We start from the raw sequence: 16,341 nt of genomic DNA, 5'->3' as shown, positions 1-16,341 counted from the left end.
CGTTTTAGTAAAACCCTGCAACGCACACTTTTCATGTTCTCAACCTTCTTTTTACTCGCTAGTGACTACTTGTTATAGTACAGCAGTTTGAAAGCTTAGTTGGTAACACTGATGAAATACTGTTGGCAACAATGACGAAAACAGCTGCCAGTTTACTTCGTTGTTTTCAGTTCTTTGTTTGTGATGATTGAAAGTGAAGTTTGTTTACGATATTTGTATTTCAGTGTTTAGATCTCAGCAAATAAGTTTATATTGTGTAAAAATGCCGCAAATACAAAACAAGAAATGAAAACGTGAGTTCAGTGGGTCGAGATGTAAACAAAAACAGTTTTTGCATCATGGTGAATCTGAAGTGGAACTTCATTATGAAGGTGAGCATAGGCCTAGTACTAGTACTGAAGCTGCTTGTGCTTCTAAAACAAGCTCTTCTTCTAAGAAGCTTACCCGTAACTTGGCTAAATATGAGATATATGGAAAAGAAGAAGGTTGCTATAATATTGTTAATATTTACAGTTTAGGTAGCCTAGTTAGCCAAATTGTGGTGTGCATAAAATGTAAAGGATCCCTCATTGTCTCTACTGGAACCAGGCTAGGCTTACAAGTACTGATAGTAATAAAGTGCAGTGACTGTTCTTTTGAAGTGTCCACTACTAATTCTCCATGCTTACCAGACTCTAAACAATCAGAAGGGAATGTTCGATTAGCCTACGCATTCCGATGTATTGGAAAAGATGAAGAAGCGGCAAAAACTTTCTGCGCTGTAATGAACTTGCCGACTCTGCCAGCTTTCAAATATTACAATAAGATGCTTCAAGATGCTGCGAAAGAGATCTGTGAAGAGAGTATGAAGGCTGCTGTTGAACAAAGTATCAGTGAAAATGATGGTAACACAGACCTGACATCAATATTTGACAGATCGTGGCAAAGTAGGGGCCACACTTCACTTAATGGAATTATAACTGCAATAGCAGAAAACACTGGCAACTGCAAATTTTATCCCAGTATTGCAGATGCAAAAATAGAATGACCAACATCATGATGATGATTGCCTAGCTAACTACTCTGGAGTAAGTGGAAGAATGGAGGTAAAAGGAATTGTGGAAATGATCCAAGAATCGATGCCGAAATACGGAGTGCGGTACAAGTATTATTTAGGGGACGGGGACAGTGCTTCTTACCCTAAGGTTTGTGAGGCAAAACCATATGGTCCCGACTTCTCAATTGAGAAATTGCAATGTGGCAGTCACATCCAGAAGCGGATGGGTAGTCGCCTCAGGAAATTGAAACAGAAACTTGGGAAAACAAAACTTTCCGCCGGCAAAACCATCAGGGGTCGTGGTCGCCTTACTGGTGAGGCTATAAATCAAATACAACTATATTATGGCCTAGCTATAAGAAGGAATGCTGCAAAAACTCTAAAGGACATGAAAGCAGCGGTCTGCACAGAATTTTTTCATTTGACAGCTACAAACGAAGACACATCTGGACACGGACTATGCCCCAAAGGTGAGACTAGCTGGTGCAAATTCCGAAAAGTCCAAGAGAAAAATGAGCCTTATGACCACAATGACCACACTCATTTTACTTTCGCTGTCATGGAACAAATAAAACCCATATTTAGAGACTTGGCCCATCCTGACCTCTTGCGTAAGTGCCTACAAGGTGGAACGCAAAATCCGTCAGTCGTTCAACAATGTTGTATAGTCGCGGCTACCAAAAGCAACTTTTATTTTGATGACTACATTTCAGTTGGGAGTGTACGAAGCTATTGCAAGTTTCAATGACAGAAATTTAGCAAAGTGTAAAATTTTGAGTCGTCTAGGCATATCTCCAAGTGAGAACTGGGTCAAATTTTTGAAAAAGGAGGACAAACTTCCAATTAAAATAGCGGACAAAGCTGTCACAGAAATTGAGCAAAAGTGTCGCCTGGCCACACAGCAAGCAAGAAGAAAGTTTGAGGACCAGTTTGAAGAACTAAAAGATCCAGATATGAAGCTGGAATGTACTAAAGTAAGAATAAAATCATTGTTTAATAGTCTTATCTTTATTTGCGTTTCCCAGACAAACTGAGTTTTTCAGTGGTTAGGAACATTTTTCTTGGCTACTATTAATGTTATCAACATGATTTTTTTAAAATTCTTCCTTATTTGTTAGCTGTTGATTTAAACTGAGGAAATATGAATATCTTTTAAAGAAATATGGTATAAATTTAATTAAAGTAAAAAAATTGCAGTTTTTATGGCTACATTAAAAAAATATTTTTTTAATTATAAGTTTTTATTATTTTTAAGACTTATCAGTTCAAAATGAAGATAAAGATATAAGGAACACAACAACAAAATCATGATAATATGTCAATTGCTTAGGGAGAAAAATGTTCCTAAAGTCATATAATTTAATATGGCTCAGATAGAACCATCCAACACCCCTTACACATTTTCTGTCTTAAATCTCATACTGGAATTTTATCTTGTTCTTTGATAATATATCACTAAAATCATACTAATACAAAAATTTTCAAGTGCTATGGTACTATTCTCTGCAGTGTAAATTGAAATTTACATGTATTATTGAAAAACTAAATATATTATCATCATATTGTACAATTAAATTCTTGGAGTATAGTTCCTCAACAGTTAGTTAGCATAATTCATCCTACATGCATAGAATGGAATGTGTGACCAATGTCCAATCTTTCCATTTTTCATTTGTCAAGACACTTCTGATGCTTCATTTCTGTCTTTACAAAACATATAATGATTATTTTTTATGAATATTTACACAATTACAATCACTGCCTCCCCCTCTTTGCAGTATGTGTTAACATATAGTGGTATCATACCCCACAACAGTCATGGAATATAATTATTTGATAGAGTGTTAAAAAAAAGACATTAGTAAGTGAGCCATTCCTCACGATAATATATTAACAGAGCATATTCGTATATAAGTAAGTGTTCACAACTTCGAGTGCTGGTATATAGCAAAGTAAATACATAAGTAAATGTTTACCATTTGGGTGACAACATGCAACAAAATCAGACATAAATAAATAATATAGTATGACAGAGCACAGTTACACCGAATAACGCAGAAATGCTAGCTTGTTCCCCAGATCCTCCTATAAAATAGGTTTTAGTCGCTTAATAAAGCTGACACGGTAAATTAGAGGGTCTCAGCAATAGAGACATATGCATGTGGGCAGAGGGAAGGATAGGTTGGTACTCTAATGAGAAGTAAGAAATGAAATGGAAGGTTCAGAGTTGTGGCGAAATAAATAAAAAAAAAATTAAATTTATTGGTTTTTTGAAAAGGGGAAAATTACGGACATGGAACTGTAACTTTAGAATTTTTGAAGGGCTTTTTTACGGACTGTATTGACCGGCTTGAATGCGGACAAATTCGGTGCTGCGTGAAATATGCCTGTAATATAATTTACCATTCCGATTAATTACATTTTGAATTCTACGTCATTGTTGATTTAATCAGAGTTCTCACCTTAGATGTAGAATTAGTCCTTCTGCCACAATATTAATTCATTAGTCGCCATTGGTGTTCTTCTCTTCATTGACCGTGTGTATCTTCCTGAGTTGGCATCGGTTCACTTCACGAAGACGGTGGAACCCAAGGAAATACAATGCTACGTCACTTTAAATAATTCTCGTAAAACTTAGATACTTCTCACTATTTTTTATTCACAACACAATAAGACTTGCTCTGCTCGTCGCACAAACCATAATTACTAACTATATGGCTGCCTTTCCGCACACTCCAAAAATCACGTCCATCCTCCACAAAGCAACAATCGAAAGTGTCCCTTAGCTCCTTGGAGTATGAAACAAAAGAGAATCCAATGTGAACATTACAAAGATTATAATCTACATGCCTCTCAATTTAATCTTTGGCGCAGCTTTTAAGGTATTGTATGTCTCTGCGTTGGAATGTGTCATTACAGAGTCTTGGAGTTGAAGAAGAAAAAATGACAGATCCCAAAGACAGTAAACCCCCCTACCCAGGATCCCCACTGTTCCAGTACTTCACTGTAGTGCAGGAGGAAGAAGAGTATTTGGCATTCCCTGCAGAATGGACTTGCCACAGCTTCACCTTCCCAGGCCCCGAAAATTAACCCCAACACTCCCTATTGACTGCTCATTCTGCAAGACAGAGTAAATGGCATATACAATGCTGTATTGGTTAACCCAAGTAACAAATGCTAGATTCTACCAGCTGACTTACAAGCAGTCCCTCTTGTATCTGAGTTTGATCAAACATAATCAATTACATAAACATGAAATATTGAAACCTGTGATATATCTGAGACATAAACACGAAAGAACTAAAGTGAAGTACAGTATCACTGTGTTCCTCTGATATCTGTTGCTGTTCAAACATAATTTATTACATAAACATGAAAATATGGAAATAAGGTAGCCAAATGCATTGAATTACAGCATATCTCATATCAATAAATAAACAATGTCAACTGCCTCATTGGGCAGATCATCCAAGTTTTACAATGTTCACATTGCATCAATATATTTGCTATTTGCTAAACACCACAGAGTCAAGTGTGATAATGACAAAAGAAATTTTTGTTACATTTTCAACATTAAGCAGGAGGCAGGTCTGAGATATAAAACTAAAGTTACTGGAATCTCAGCCAAATGATATATAAGTTCCCTATCCAATTTATAAGACATATATAAGTCTTACATTAAGTTCAAGGACATATTTCATGTGTTTATAATGTTACAAAATTTTATATAAGGCAAAGACAAAAGATATATGTTTTTCAAGTGGCAGTACATATAAATAAACAGTCGTTAGCAGAGTGATAGAATCAATTACTGTGGATAATATCGGAAGTTCACTGAGGCATTTTGCGGATGATGCTGTAGTATATAGAGAGGTTGTAACAATGGAAAACTGTACTGAAATGCAGGAGGATCTGCAACGAATTGACGCATGGTGCAGGGAATGGTAATTGAATCTCAATGTAGACAAGTGTAGTGTGCTGTGAATACATAGAAAGAAAGATCCTTTATCATTTAGCTACAATATAGTAGGTCAGCAACTGGAAGCAGTTAATTCCATAAATTATCAGGGAGTAGGCATCAGGAGTGATTTAAAATGGAATGACCATATAAAATTAATTGTCGGTAAAGCGGATGACAGACTGAGATTCATTGGAAAAATCCTAACAAAATGCAGTCTGAAAACAAAGGAAGTAGGTTACAGTACACTTGTTTGTCCCACTGCTTGAATACTGCTCACTGGTGTGGGATCTGTACCAGATAGGGTTGATAGAAGAGATAGAGAAAATCCAACGGAGAGCACCGCACTTCGTTGCAGGATCATTTAGTAACCGCAAAAGCGTTACGGAGATGATAGATAAACTCCAGTGGAAGACTCTGCAAGAGAGATGCTCAGTAGCTCGGTACGGGCTTTTGTTCAAGTTTCAAGAACATACCTTCACCAAGGAGTCAAGCAGTATATTGCTCCCTCCTATGTATATCTCGCAAAGAGACCATGTGGATAAAAACAGAGAGATTAGAGCCCACACAGAGGCATACCGACAATCTTTCTTTCCACGAACAATACGAGACTGGAATAAAAGGGAGAACTGATAGAGGTACTCAAGGTACCCTCTGCTACACACTGCCAGGTGGCTTGCAGAGTATGGATGTAGATGTAGATGTAGATGTAGAATTATAGTTATGCTATTGCTGGTTATAATGGCTGGGGTAGGCTGTATGTCACAAGAAACCATTACCTCTTAGACAATGAACAATTACAGAGAATTATCTTGCATGTGGCCGCACATTATAGTATAATATATGTCAATACATCAGAAGTTCTAATTTTGTGCCTGTAAGTTGTAGATTAATTAAAGTAAGTATATTTGTTTTGAAACAAATAGAGCATTGATAATGAGTGGTTACTGAAAACCATGTTGCACGTGACAGTATATCATTGTGTTAAGTAGAGGTAGAAAAAATTTCAAACAGCAGTGTGTATAAATAAACTCTCATAAGTTTGAGAATACATTGACAATGGGTGATTAAAAGAATTATATTGCATGTAACAGTATATCATTATATTAAGTCTAGATAGACCAGATTAAACAGATGATTATAGTATGCATTGTATCATGTAAAGGTAGTTATCAAGCAATTTACAAGAAACAGTAATTGTTAGCCTTTCAGACATCTATTTTCACGGAAAAATTATGTCAGTTTTCGACTGTTGAAATGCACATAGACATAATGTCTGAACCACTTGTAGGACCAAACGTCCTCATTTCTTTACAAGTCAAACTCGGACTTTAGAGCAACTGAACTGTCATGAACATTTCATGTCAGGAAACCACAAGGACGGATAAAGGGATTTGCCCACAATAACTGTCAAAGGCACCTTGTTCACATAGCTTGAAAGTTGTCATCCCAAAATTTTCAGCATCTTCTTGTAGAGACTGAGAGCTACCATGAACACGTGGCACCGTAGAATTAGATTAACATTGGTAAATTAAGTACCAGGAGGTTACTTCCAGAATACTTACTGATCAACAACTAGTTGACAGATTTCTCATTGGTCATCACCACAATACACATGATGTAGCAACATTAGGTCTGACAGTAAATATACCAGTGGTTAATTATGAATGGGTTAATATTAGGAGTAAAATGGTTAGTTCAGCCATCCTAAAGGTATGATAAATATATATCTCCTCATCAGTTACGTATTAATTAATCAATTAGACTTCAATTGAAAGTACATGTCTGCAAGAACCACAACTATTCCATGAATACAAATCCTTTGCTACTCATTACATATGAATCGTTAGTGGTCATCAGAGTATTTTCAGTAAGATATTGGAGAAATTTAACCAGTTTTCATTAAGAATTAGATTGTATGCTAGCATTTGTATATATTGAAAAGCATTGACTGTCTGTTAACATACAGCAGTATTGAACAGTTCAGATTTGTGAAGACATTGTGACAAAGAACACCTCGTATCTATACTAAGGAGATGGCAGATACCAGACATATAGCAAACCTTATCCCTGTTTTATAGTACTAAGGTGGCAAAAGAATAATTAAATAAGACTACCAATGGTTGATCATAACGGTCATTGAAGCAGTAGAAATAACATGAAAATAAAACTGTGTGAATCTTAAATCCTGGGAATCAGAACACTTCTGTCCCAATCTCCAACATAAAATTCCATTTTCTTTACGCTCCACAGGCAGATTACAGAAGTAATACAAACATAATAAATTTCCTTCTGATAAATGTTCCTTTGTCAATTACACAGTAGATCTAATACATGTTAAGGACAAGATCATGACATAGAGTATTTTCATACTTGATAGTAAATCAACGTCTATCCAGTGACTTTCACATTATAGGTACAGTAACAGGTCAATCCAAATGAGAACACATATTTAAGGCTACAAACAGTCTAACTGAATTGTAATCACATCTCAGTTGTAAAGTGATAGAATGTCACTATAAAAGCACAGATACACTCCTGGAAATGGAAAAAAGAATACATTGACACCGGTGTGTCAGACCCACCATACTTGCTCCGGACACTGCGAGAGGGCTGTACAAGCAATGATCACACGCACGGCACAGCGGACACACCAGGAACCGCGGTGTTGGCCGTCGAATGGCGCTAGCTGCGCAGCATTTGTGCACTGCCACCGTCAGTGTCAGCCAGTTTGCCGTGGCATATGGAGCTCCATCGCAGTCTTTAACACTGGTAGCATGTCGCAAAAGCGTGGACGTGAACCGTATGTGCAGTTGACGGACTTTGAGCGAGGGCGTATAGTGGGCATGCGGGAGGCCGGGTGGACGTACTGCCGAATTGCTCAACACATGGGGCGTGAGGTCTCCACAGTACATCGATGTTGTCGCCAGTGCCGTAGGGGACCGCACCGCCACTTCCCAGCAAATTAGGGACACTGTTGCTCCTGGGGTATCGGCGAGGACCATTCGCAACCGTCTCCATGAAGCTGGGCTACGGTCCCGCACACCGTTAGGCCGTCTTCCGCTCACACCCCAACATCGTGCAGCCCGCCTCCAGTGGTGTCGCGACAGGCGTGAATGGAGGGACGAATGGAGATGTGTCGTCTTCAGCGATGAGAGTCGCTTCTGCCTTGGCGCCAATGATGGTCGTATGCGTGTTTGGCGCCGTGCAGGTGAGCGCCACAATCAGGACTGCATACGACCAAGGCACACAGGGCCAACACCAGGCATCATGGTTTGGGGAGCGATCTCCTACACTGGCCGTACACCACTGGTGATCGCCGAGGGGACACTGAATAGTGCACGGTACATCCAAACCGTCATCGAACCCATCGTTCTACCATTCCTAGACCGGCAAGGGAACTTGCTGTTCCAACAGGACAATGCACGTCCGCATGTATCCCGTGCCACCCAACGTGCTCTAGAAGGTGTAAGTGAACTACCCTGGCCAGCAAGATCTCCGGATCTGTCCCCCATTGAGCATGTTTGGGATTGGATGAAGCGTCGTCTCACGCGGTCTGCACGTCCAGCACGAACGCTGGTCCATCTGAGGCGCCAGGTGGAAATGGCATAGCAAGCCGTTCCACAGGACTACATCCAGCATCTCTACGATCGTCTCCATGGGAGAATAGCAGCCTGCATTGCTGCGAAAGGTGGATATACACTGTACTAGTGCTGACATTGTGCATGCTCTGTTGCCTGTGTCTATGTGCCTGTGGTTCTGTCAGTGTGATCATGTGATGTATCTGACCCCAGGAATGTGTCAATAAAGTTTCCCCTTCCTGGGACAATGAATTCACGGTGTTCTTATTTCAATTTCCAGGAGTGTATTTTAAGTAAACTTCACACCAACTCTAAACATTTTCTCAACTTTTCACAAAATCATCAGCACAATGAGATTATAACTTTATCAGCATAGTGAGAGTAACTGTACAGATATCATAAGTTACACCAACTCTCCTCAAAATTCATATTCTGGTTGTTTTATTACACCACATTTTATTAAACCCACCCAAAGTTTGTACTCGTATCCAGATAACCAGAAAAAGGCAGCTTGCTTAGTATAAAATACGTGCACCAGTTCCTTTTAGCATCCAGTCTCTAACTATTTGTCCAAATCAGAAAGTCAAAGAGGGTGAGTTTGTACAGAAAAGTAAGAGAGGATGTGACTTAAAAAGGAAAGAGTCACACCAGTTTCGAGCCTTGGGTTTTCCACCCCCAAATTGCAAAAAGAGCTTGCAACCTCCTGAGGAAAATTTAGTTAGAATGATTTGAGGTTGTTATCATTTGAAACAGCATCTGTTCTTACTGTCCTCACAAAATTGTTATGCTTGTCACTACATGTTTCATCAGAATTCACAGCTTTCATAGAATCATACAATATTTGTTAACATCATCTGTCAGATATTTAATATCCATACCACACAAACAGTCAGTCACATCATCTGCTTTTTCATTAAAAGTTTCATGTAATAAATCCTGTTACTTCATATTGAATGACCCTATACTAAATTACTACGTTCATATTTCACTGGTAAACAGTAGAAAATTGTTACACGATGAATCTTAATAAGAAATATGTATATCAATTTTTTTTTTAATACTGATTTCTAAAAAAAATTGAAATTGGTGTTGTTTTGTTCTCCCACACTCTAAGTTAAGTGCCTGGTCAAGTTATAGACTTGTATCTTACAAACTGCAGGCTGTATGCTCTAAGATAGTAGAAGGATCCTAAATGCTCTTACTAACATGATAAGATAGTAAAAGGGAAGTGATTCCAGAAAATAAATATGGAGTCACTGGCTGGGGCAAAGCACCATATGCCATATGGTGTATCTATGAAAGTACCACACATCCCCTACCTGTTAAATTTCACCACAAAACTACTGAAAAATGTTTCTGAGAGGATGTTCTCCCCAAGATTTTGCCTTGACTATACAGTGCACAAAATGTATTCTCAACTATTTCAACTCCTCAAATCACTATTTAATTCATAATTTATGATGGACATAAGAATTTAAAAAATTGTTCAAATATTCAGTGATGACTAAAATGAAAATAAATTTCCTCTTATTGGTTATTTCACTTTCACTGGGATAAAGTACTCACCATAGAGTTTGCTAAAGTATACAGTATGATCTTGACTGTGTAAAGTAAGATGCATAACAAATAAATTTCCAATAGTGTGTCAAATATCAAAGAACAAATATCATGATGCTAAATGGATGATTAAGGTTGTCTGCACAATTTCAGCTGTGTCACATTCCTCCAAATGACAACAAATTCAAATGGTCCTATATAAATATCAAATAACACCCAATCTATGCCAGGTAAAAGCATACACAAATGTTCAAATATACCCTTTTCAACCCCCACTCTATGAATAGACAAAATATAGGTAAAATATGCAAATATTCACACATAAAGGAAATATGAATATAAATTACAAAAAAATATTTTACAGTATTAGCTTCAAATGTGTTAAGTTGTCCGATTTCTCACTTGTCAGTGTTTGTATTAGCAAAAAGCAGTGGACATTAATTGAGCTTTTTATGTTTTGTAATTTTCTTTCAATTAGTGTTTTCATTATTATTGGGTCAGAATATTCATAACATGTCTTAACAAGGTGTACAGCATGGGTTTGTCTGTGTGGCATAAAATATACATTCTTCAACACAAGTTTACTATTTGCTGGTTGTTTATTCGCTTTTGTGGTACTTTCATTAACTAGGTAATTGTTTTTTCAAAGCTCCCTCAAATCTGTGTGCAAGCTACGGATTTCAACGCACACACTCCCTTCCTCCACTACTTGTACACATTCACTAATCATATTACCACCAGGAGATTGTTCCATATTTCTCATGGCAATTTTATCATCTGAGTACACACTTTGACAAATTTCACTTAAGACCTTACACTTTTGATCACCATACTGACATTTGCTACTATAGTCATTGACTACACTTAGTACTCTATGACTAATTAGATCTTCTTTTCCATTTTCAAAAACTCATTCAGACACAAAATTGCTAACATCAACTGGTAACATTAATCTATCAGGCACTGTTCTACAGGTTTATAACTCATTACTTGAACACACACCAGAATTTCCAGAATTATTCAGCACCAAATCATCAACTTTAACTTCTACATATACCATCCCATCTAATTCTGTAAGTAATATATCATCATCAACATCATTATCATCATCATCATCATCATCATCATCATCTGAAACATTCTCATCAGAAACTTTATCATCACACTTAATATTATTTTCAACACCAAACTCATTTCTCTCTTCACACACTTATTCAACAACCTCAACACTATAACTACTCTGTTCTACCACATCTTCATTTTCCTGTCTATTATCTACTGCAATTTCATCTGGAATTACTCTGGCATTCTCACTTCCATTGCCAATCACATTAACATCAGCTTCCACACATACAGCACCAGTATCAGCTTTTTCACTCATTTCACAGACACTCAACATTCTCACTAATCCATACTCATCAGATCTGTTCTCATTACTATCAACAACTACTACTGCATTACTACTGCTAAAGAAATTTGACAAAATGTTTTCTTCTAGTTTATATTCAGATTTCTTCAACTTTTTTGTTCATTTTTGTTCTCGGATAAAAAATTTCCCAAAATTCCCTATCAAAATTTATTCTGTTCACTTCAGGTTGTCTTTTGGATACATTGTTTTAGTATGTCCTCTTTCTTCTACCCCTTCCCTTTCTGAAACTGAAGGCTCTATTTCTATTTCTACTGTCATCTTGCCTGTCATTATAGACGTCATTTCTTTCCCATGCTAAGTCCAATTTGTCTACAAATCTTAAAAATTCTTCAATGGTGTCGTCAGGCCCATAGGCCAAACTCCACCATACCCTGTGTGGCAATCTACATTTTAAAGTATCTGTTTGGATCCTTTCATGAAGTGGTTTATCAAGATATACTGAAGTTCTTAACTGTTGTTCACAAAAGGTTTTCACGTGACCATTACTCTGCTTGAAATTTGGCCTGTTCAAAAATTCTAGCTTGTTTAGTTTCAGACCAGAATTTGTTCATGAAAGCTCGTTCTACCTCATTAAATGACATTTCGGGCTTGATTGATTGGTTCGCCCATGACAAAGTTCCCCATCTAAAAACTTTAAAAAATAATTAATTTTCAAACTATCGCTCATTTTATCAGTGAAGTTATCTTTTATTTGGTACATGAAATCAACTGGATGCATATTGCCCTCCCCTGAAAATGTTTTTATGTTAACATTGTTCCACAATGGACTGTAACTACAGAAAGATTTCAGAGCAACAGAATCTTCGATTTCTTGAAATTTGGATTTGAAGTTCGAAATTTTGCCTAAACAAGTGCCTACACCTTCTTTTAACTCTGTGAAATTCTCATTTGCGACTTTAGTGAAATTTTGTATATTTTGGTCAGTTTCTGTGAACTTCTTTACAAAATCTTTGTGAGCTTTTTCAATTGTAACACTTCTACAGTAGCAACTTTTTCAAAATTTTCTACGGAATGTGGTCTCTCTTTGAATTTTTGGTATACCTGTTTCAAGGTGACAATTTCCCCTTCTATAATGACACATTTCTGTAATTTTTTCTACTTTTTCCCAGAATTTTTCTAAATTCTCTTTTGTCTCGCGAATTTGAGTTCCTTGTTTGTCTAATTTTTTACCAATAGAATCAATATTTTGATCAAAAAAGGTTTTATGCTCATCAAAAGATTTTTCAATTGTCTTTTTCTGTTGTTCCATTAACTGAAATAATCTATTCAAGGCTGATATATTACATTCACATCCACAAAAGGCTGAACATACACTATTGTGGTCACTATCCTCCCTGATTTCACTGTCCCGATTAACTACATTATTACCAGTAATATCTACACTATTTTGCAAGTTTCCATTAACCTCCCCATTATTGTCAACTTTCCTATTGTTATTAACCTCCCTATTGTCCTCCAAAATGACAACGCAGATGAAAAACAATTTCTACAGGTAGTAATTCAAGTCTGTTTTTGTACTTACAGTTAGTTCTCCAAGTTACGTTTTCACATAAGTATCATTACATCCTTTGTAGTGTTACTCACTTCTTCACTGTTTGATTCTCGAAAAAATGGAATATTATTTCAACAAACAGGTTAACTCTGAAACAAAATACAAGATTAGTTTACAGAATTACACTGCATCCCAGCTCCATACACCAATTATAACACTCTATGGCTTGTTTTACTCGTCGTAGCTGGCAATCTGTCGCAGCAGAAATCCTAGATTCTCAGTCACTGTAAAAATTCCAACTTCAGAAAAGTTAAAATTAAAAATCAATCTCGTATTGTGTCAGCTGAATATTTATTATAATTTGAAGGAAATAAAAAGCATCTTGACAAATCTGAAACAAGTTGTAACATACTTACAATAATGAAATAAATCATGGTCAACAAGCTACATGCTTTCTGTCCGACATCACACAAATTGCTGACATACATTGCCCAGCTCTACTCTAGCTCTATGCTACGCAAAATCATGGAGTTTCGTACTCCGGTGTGTTGTAGGGTGAGCGGATCACGCCTTTCTACTTCAGCCTGGGTGTGTTGGAAGTTGTCCTCTCGTCAGAATCTTCCTCTCGGTTGCATTTCTTCTTTTACTTCATCTGGCTCATGTTGTGGCGTGCCTTCACTCCAGCAACAGGTCTGGCCACCTAGTGGTCGGGCGCCAGCGTACTTTGTTTCCCAAGTTGCATATAAGGTCGTTCTCTGACATCCAGGAGGCAGCGTAAAAATGATGCGCCGCCTGCCAGAATCGGTGTTTGAGCAGTGGGACTCCTGTTACTTTGTGGAGTTCTCCGGTGCTGAAGTCTCATGGCAGATGAAGCGCTAACCTAAGCGCCTTGTTCTGGACCGTCTGCAGCTTTGCAATGGATGAGTCAGCTGCGTTGCCCCACACCACAGCAGCGTACTCTAACACTGGCCTGATTAGTGTCAGGTACAGAGTTATGCCACACTGTGGGGGCAGGATCGTCGCTGAGTTGAGTAAGGGGTACAACAAGCGCAATCTGCCAAGTGCTTTACCCCTTACTTCCCTGATGTGCACCTTCCATGTCAGGCGCCAATCCACAGTGACACCTAGGAAGCGTCCGGGGTTTGACCATGGGATGGGGACTCCCATGATGCTGAGTGGCTGGAGATCGGCAGGAATCTTCTTTCTGGTGAAGATCACCGCCTGACTTTTGGCTGCGTTAAACTTGAGCCACCATTTGGTGGCCCAAGTTCCGAGGACGTCGCAAGCCGATTACAGGTGGTGACGCATCAGCCTGGCATTGATGCTTGTGCCGTAGAGAGCCGTATCATCCGCGTAGAGTGCAACGTGCATGCCCTGCCTCCTCGGAACATCGGTGGTGTATAGTGAGTAGAGAAAGGGGCCAATGACGGACCCTTGCGGTACTCCAGCTCCTATGGGGCATGCTGTCGACGTCCCATCGTCGGCGCGCACATGGAAGGTGCGCCCAGTCAAGTACGATTTGAGCAGGCGGGTGTGTGACACCGGTAGGCCTTGTGTAAGTAGTTTATCCACAAGGCTGTCGTGCCACACACTGTCGAAGGCTCTGGAAACATCTAGGAGTATCGCCCCAAGATACTCGCGACGTTCTGGCGCCCCCATCACATGCTCTACCAGTCGAAGCAGTTGCTGCTGCATGGAGTGGCCCCTCCTGAAGCCGAACTGTTCATCAGGGAGCAGGCCTTCCTCCCCGACGTGTCGCAACAGCCTCCGGACATACAATCTCTCGAAGACCTCCAAAACTGCGGGCAACAGGCTGATAGGCCTGTGGTTTAGCGGCAGGTGCAGGTCTTTTCCTGCCTTGGGGTCAGCTACAAATTCTGCATGTTTCCACGCAGATGGGAAGCTGCAAGTCCCGAGCACGGAGTTGAAGATCTTCGTAAGTTGCCGCATGGCGCTCGGTGGCAGCATCTTCAGCAGCTCGCTGCTGATGTTGTCGCACCCTCCTGTCTTCTTTGTCTGCAGGTGAGCGAGCTGTTGCGCGAACTCATCCTCCGTCATTTCCTCGATGACGTCGTCCACGTCTCTGGGCGTCAGGTAAACAGGAAGGTGCTGTTCTACCAAATGGACGCGCTCTTCATCCACGACGTCCTCCACCGGCGTGAAATTGGCGGCGAATGCATCGGCTAACATGCCGGCTTTGGCGTTGGGCTCGGTGATGACGTCACCGCTGACATGGAGTGGCGGCACTCGCTGGCGTTGTTGCAGGAAGCTTTTGGTCACCCTCCAGGCAGATCCGTCCTCTATCCTGAGAGTGGCAATTCTTCCATCCCAGTGGCTGCTGCTGCCGCTTCGTGCGTCAGACGCATGAATGTGGCAAGGGACGCATTGGCACCCTCGTCCTCTGGGTCAGGCATGGCGGCGACTGTCACTTCTAGGTGGTCCCGGAAGTGGTCCCAGTTGCTTGTGGCCCACCGGCAGTGCGACTCCGTCACTACCGAGATGAAAGATCACAGGAATGTGATCAGACGATAACACCAAACGTGTGGTTGCGATGGCGTCATGTGAGCACCCTTGATGATAGCGACGTCCAAGACGTCGTTGCGGCCGCTTTTGGGATAATGTGTGGGGTCAAAAGGCCCCATCACTATCGCGTCGTGTTGTTGGGCCGCTCACAGTAGCCTCCTCCCGCTAGTGGTCGTCACCCAGGAGTTCCACTCGGGATGTTTGGCATTGAAGTTACCGCCGACAGACAAGTTGCCACGCATCGACAACAGCGAGTGGAAATCTCACGGTTGTAGCAGCTGTCCTGGTGGTTGATATGCGGCTACATACTTAACCTGACTCACTGAGGTGGTGACCACAACACCAGTGGCCTCAACTGTGGTCAGTTCAGGTAGCTGAAACGGATGGTGGCGTAGCGATGTCTTCACATACACCACCGTTTCACCGCCTGCCATCTCTCGGTCGGTGTGATAGCACCGGAAGTTTGGCGCCTGCGCCTGCACTCCTGGTTTCAGCCATGTTTTGGTGATGGGGCAGACGTCCACGGCCTCGTCACGCAGAAACTGCCGAAACTCACCGGCTTGGTCCCGAATGCTGTTTGCATTCCAAATGCAAACGGTGAGCCCCAGTACTGGTGTATTAGCCATGATGTGGGGCAGGGGCTGCACGTGTGGCGGTGGCCTGGTTGGCCGCAGTCAGGGCAGAAGCTGCAGTGTGAGCTGCTTGAATTCTCGCGGCATTTCATGCAGCTCTGCAGCTTCACTGGGTGCAGCTGGTGTCTATGTC

At 40.2% G+C, this 16,341-nt stretch overlaps 1 protein-coding gene across 1 annotated transcript; it reads right to left on the bottom strand.

Annotated features, from left to right (window-relative positions):
- Positions 1-11,108: 11,108 nt before the first annotated feature.
- On the bottom strand, positions 11,109-15,243 carry LOC124795793 (nucleoplasmin-like protein NO29). The gene is made up of 3 exons (XM_047259873.1): positions 15,053-15,243; positions 11,372-11,598; positions 11,109-11,263 (listed from the first exon to the last, which is right to left on the bottom strand). Exons 1-3 carry the CDS (start codon positions 15,241-15,243, stop codon positions 11,109-11,111), a joined length of 573 nt encoding a protein of 190 aa, XP_047115829.1.
- Positions 15,244-16,341: the final 1,098 nt, after the last annotated feature.

The sequence above is a fragment of the Schistocerca piceifrons genome, chromosome 4, assembly GCF_021461385.2.
Source record: "Schistocerca piceifrons isolate TAMUIC-IGC-003096 chromosome 4, iqSchPice1.1, whole genome shotgun sequence".
NCBI lineage: Eukaryota > Metazoa > Arthropoda > Insecta > Orthoptera > Acrididae > Schistocerca > Schistocerca piceifrons.
This window is presented reverse-complemented; position numbering and strand designations above follow the sequence as displayed.